This window comes from Austrofundulus limnaeus, unplaced genomic scaffold, assembly GCF_001266775.1.
Source record: "Austrofundulus limnaeus strain Quisiro unplaced genomic scaffold, Austrofundulus_limnaeus-1.0 Scaffold1205, whole genome shotgun sequence".
NCBI classification, from domain to species: Eukaryota; Metazoa; Chordata; class Actinopteri; order Cyprinodontiformes; family Rivulidae; genus Austrofundulus; species Austrofundulus limnaeus.
The window spans coordinates 2,034-6,917 of record NW_013953607.1 but is presented as its reverse complement, the minus strand read 5'-3'; the positions used below and the strand labels follow the sequence as shown (position 1 = coordinate 6,917).

At 38.8% G+C, this 4,884-nt stretch overlaps 1 protein-coding gene across 1 annotated transcript; it reads left to right on the top strand.

The window, feature by feature from the left end:
• The first annotated feature begins 2,943 nt into the window (after nucleotides 1-2,943).
• LOC106534549 (trace amine-associated receptor 4) lies at nucleotides 2,944-4,464 on the top strand. Its single transcript, XM_014031235.1, has one exon. The coding sequence runs from the start codon at nucleotides 3,504-3,506 to the stop codon at nucleotides 4,245-4,247; it is 744 nt and encodes a 247-aa protein (XP_013886689.1). The 5' UTR covers nucleotides 2,944-3,503; the 3' UTR covers nucleotides 4,248-4,464.
• The last annotated feature ends 420 nt before the right edge of the window (nucleotides 4,465-4,884 follow it).

Genomic DNA, 4,884 nt, shown 5'->3' with positions numbered 1-4,884 from the left:
GTGTTCTTATGTGGACGGGGGTGAAAAGTTCGACCCGCGAGTTGCGACAAGAAATGCCGACAATGCGAACTAAAGTGACGCTATTTTCGTCATAAAACTGCAACCGTTCGGCACGATTTCGGCATTTCGGCAGCAGCATGCAGGAGCCTTTATGGTGTTGTTTTCTCCTTCATTTCTCATTTGTTTTTCTCCAAAATCCGCCTCGTATTGCCCTGCAGGCTGCAGCCTTATGATGTCGAGTCGTCGACACCGGGTGGACCCACTCACTACCATGTGTGTCTTCAGAGGTAAGCCGCGCCACAGGCCACCATATTATTTTGCATTGGGGACTTACTGTGCATGTCCAAAATCTTACAATGACTTTCCTATGGGACTCTGGAGCACCAAACCAGCCGTGACCCGGAAGTGACTCAACACGAAAAAACTCATGAGTAAAATGGAAGTTTGCACATCAATAACTCTAAATTATTGATGTACCCCATTGACTTTGAATGGGGTACGTTTTTGGACGGCTTCTCCTTCCACAATTTTTATGCTGCTTAAACCATTCATATAACAAAATGTTCAGCTCCTTCAGGAGATTCTGGATATTATTTTTTGGAATCTTAAATATTTTTAGTTTTTTAGCAATTTCAAGTTTTAGAATTTGACAATGATGTCATCAGTGACATCATGCCTCAGGCCTTCAGAACGAACAGTGAAGTCACCTGGAGAGTGAAACACACGGCAGTGATGCTATTGCTTTGACCAATCAGGTGCTGAGTTGAAGACCTCAGAGCCTGCTAGCTGGCTTCGGACAGCGTCAACATTTTCTCATCGTTTGATTGGTTGATCAGAAAGCAGGATTCACAACCGGGAAACTAGATTTCTGCAGTGTCTTACAAGCTAAATACTGAGCGGACATTCTCAGAGTTACAGAAAATTAAAACTTATAACAAAAATACAGAACAGAACAGACTGGACTTTCAGTGTTAGCTTCATGGTGGTGATAGAAAAGGACTTATTGTTGAAACGAAACGCCATGAGGACCTCTATGATAGAGAAGCAGGATTTTTCTTGAGGAATAAAAGGAGGATGGAGTTTTTAAATGGACAATAAAAGTTTTGGTGAGTAAAATATGTTTTTTAAATGTTTTATTTAATTATCAGCATATTATATAACTGTGTTGATGCTGCTGTTAATGTATGGCACAGCCGTGGCTGCAGTTGAGAAAACTTGTTAAATGTGTTGCATCAGTGATGACTTTCATTCTGGCTTCGTGTCTGTGGTGCAGAAACACCAGTCTGTGTGTCAAAACACCTATCTGTGGGGATGCTGGGACTCCTGTATGAGGTGCAGCATGCATATTGTTCAGATTTTCTGTGTATTATTGGTGGTTTTTGTACTCGTGGCTTTGTGTCAAGTTGTATAGATTGTCTGTAAATTAGAAAGTTTTCTCCCATTTTGTATACAGACCTTTACGACTGTCTTATATATTTTTTTAAATTATAAACTTATGTTCAGAGCTGGCAGCCTCTTCCTCCCTGCTCTCTGCTGCAGACTCCGCAGTTAGCAGCCCCCCCCACCCCCAACTTCTACGCATCCAACAGGTCTGTACTCTCCCAATTGAAGGCCTAGGTGTAAAATGCACAGCCCGCCACTGTCTTACAGACATAAATCATGGTTGACTTTTAACTTTCTGCTTCTGAACTCAGATAAGACAGAGGTTATGGATTTTGGACCTGAACATCTTAGGGATCAACTTTGCAGCCTTTCACCTCCTCTGGATGACATTAATCTGGCCTCCAGTTCTAATGTAAAGAACCTTGGTGTTATTTTTAATCAGGACATGTCTTTTAACCCCCACATTAAAAATGTTACKAGGACCGCCTTCTTCCACCTGCGTAATATCACTAAAATTAGAAAAATTTTGTCCAAAAATGATGCAGAAAAACTGATTCATGCATTTATTATGTCTAGACTGGATTACTGTAATTCTTTATTATCTGAACATCCAAAAAACTATTTAAGAAGTCTTCAGTTAATCCAAAATGCTGCTGCTTGAGTTTTAATGAGAGTTGGAAGGAGAGATCATATTTCTCCAGTTTTAGCTTCTCTCCACTGGCTCCCTGTCAAATTTAGAATAGAATTTAAAATATTACTCCTAACATACAAAGCTGTTAACAACCAAGCTCTATCATATATTAAACATCTTATTGTTCCATACTTTCCTAACAGAGCACTTTGCTCTCAGACTGAAGATTTACTTRTGGTTCCTCGAGTTTCTAAAAGTAAAATGGGAGGCAAAACTTATTGAACTTTTTGCCTGCGCCCTGGGCCATTCCACATGCACACCTTACAATCATTCCATATCTGCCATAATTTGTCATCATCATACAGTATTATCAAATAAACCCATAAGAGCCCTTGGAAGTGCACGTACATTCACAAAACTCATGCACCCTTATCAACACCACTCCAGCTGTGTGTGTGTCAAGTTTGGTGAGCTCAGCACCTTGCTGTCAGGAGATAGCAGCACATGTGACGCAGATAATCGAGTACTCACAGTATTAGGGTTAAATGTGCTAAAGGTGCTTTGTCATCAATCCATGAAGTGATAAAATTTGTGCTCTGCATTTGACCCATCATCGCACACGAGAAACACCAAAGTGGAGCGGTGGGCAGCTAGGTAAGRYCCCAGGGAGCAGTTGGAGYTTGGYTGTCTTGCGCAAGGACACCAKGARATGTGGGCATGGTGGAGAGTCCAACCTGTTGCTTTCTGGTCCCATGTTGGCTGCAATGGCAGCTTAAGCACTCAAGTTKTTTTGCTAATAATGCACRAGGCTTATCTCCAAGCTGAAAATGCTTTTGTTGTTGTTTCCAAAGTAACTTACTGACTTGGCCACTCATAATATCATTGTATTCATATTAAAGTTTTACTATTTATTAAGAGTAGTTGGCTGATATTAAAAACATCTTTAAAAAGTTGCTGTGAAGTTCACAGCAAAAGAAGTAAACTAATAATTAAAAGAATAAGTTTGCAAAGTAAAACTCGTGAGGTAAAGTAGGAGTGTCAAAATTATTCCACAGAGACTCAAAGCCCAGAGAGGAAGTAATAATAAAAGATCTGCTGTATAACACAACCTGGGCCAGAGAGCTGTAGCTGTCTGAAATGATGCTCCAGAACAAAGACGATCTCTGCTTTCCACAGCTCAACAGCTCCTGCAGGAAGCCAACACTTCACTGGTCTAAAGCTGTGCTCCTGAACTCTGTGCTGTCTTTTATCTGTCTGATCACTGCAGCTCTCAACCTCTTCGTCATCATCTCAGTCTCCCATTTCAGGCAGAGAATAAACAGMATATAGTTTATACAGTATGATATGATAGTAGAACGTATTGTCATTGATTATTTGTTCTTTATGAATAATTTATTTCTGTTTTTCTCCTTTCAGGCAACTCCACACACCCACTAACATCATCCTCTTATCTTTGGCAGTTTCAGACTTCCTTGTTGGTGTTTTTGCTATGCCTTTAGAAATCTTAATAAGTTCATCCTGTTGGTTACTTGGAGATATTATATGTGTTTTATCGTATTGTATCATGTGTCAAATTATTTCTACATCAGTAGGAAACATTGTTTTTGTATCAATTGATCGCTACATAGCTATTGGTGACCCTCTACATTATGCCACCAGAATCACTCTGGCAAAAGTGAAATGCTGTATTTGTCTGTGTTGGCTCAGTGCTGCTTCCTGCGTCCTTTTTTACATGAAAGATGAGCTGATTCAACCTGGCAGGAGTAGGTCCTGCTTTGGGGAATGTAAAGTAGTAACAAACTATATCATGGGCACTTTTGACCTAATTGTGAACTTTATATGTCCTGTTACTGTTATCATAGTTCTGTATATGAGAGTATTTGTGGTGGTTGTGTCTCAGGCTCGTGCTATGCGCTCTCACACCACAGCTGCTGCACTCCAGAAATCAGGTATTTTAAAAACAAAGAAATCTGAGTTGAAAGCAGCCAGGACTCTTGGTGTTCTTGTATTTGTGTTTTTATTATGTTTTTGTCCATATTACTGTGTCTTTTTTGCTGTGAGTGATGAGCCAGATGCATCATCAAATGTTTATACAATTTTTTTGTTCTATTTAAATTCCTGTCTAAACCCTGTGATCTACACACTTTTTTACCCCTGGTTCAGAAAGTGCATCAAACTCATTGTCACTCTGCAGATACTGAGGCCCGGCTCATGTGAGACCAAAATACTCTAGCAGTTTACTAAGAAGAAACTTGCACCAAGGAAATCGTTTTTTTCCCAATAACTAAATAAGTGAAAGAAATGGTTAAATTTGATAATCAGAAGTGTAAAAAAACACTGAAAATAAGATCTCTGTATCTTCTTTCACATTCATCACAATTATATATTTGCTTTTCATGTTGCATTATTCACTCTTAGAAATTACACTTAGAAAGATTAGAAACTGTATTTGTCACACAGCTTTGAGTTTTTAGTTACTATCTGTTTTGTCAATAAAATAATTACTGTTCAGCATGATAGTATTATGCCATACAGTTTTAGAATTCATTCAAACAGAATGAAATGCCAAGTAAAAGAAGATAAGATTGAATTAGTTACATTTTCTTCCACAAAAATGTTAAACACAAAGGTTTTGTAATCTTGGTTTGTATAAAGTAAATTACAACAACGGCTTTCAAAGGCATTTTGAATATACAATGTATTTTACATACTCAAAAAGAAAAAAATTGAATAGGTCTTTTGGACGGGTTCTTCTTTAATGAAACGTTTCGTCTCTCTTCCAAGAGACTTCTTCAGTCTGAGAGTTTTAGGCAAAATTCAGGCTTTTGAGTCCTGCCTCCAGGTGACTGATACTCACATCACATGGCTAT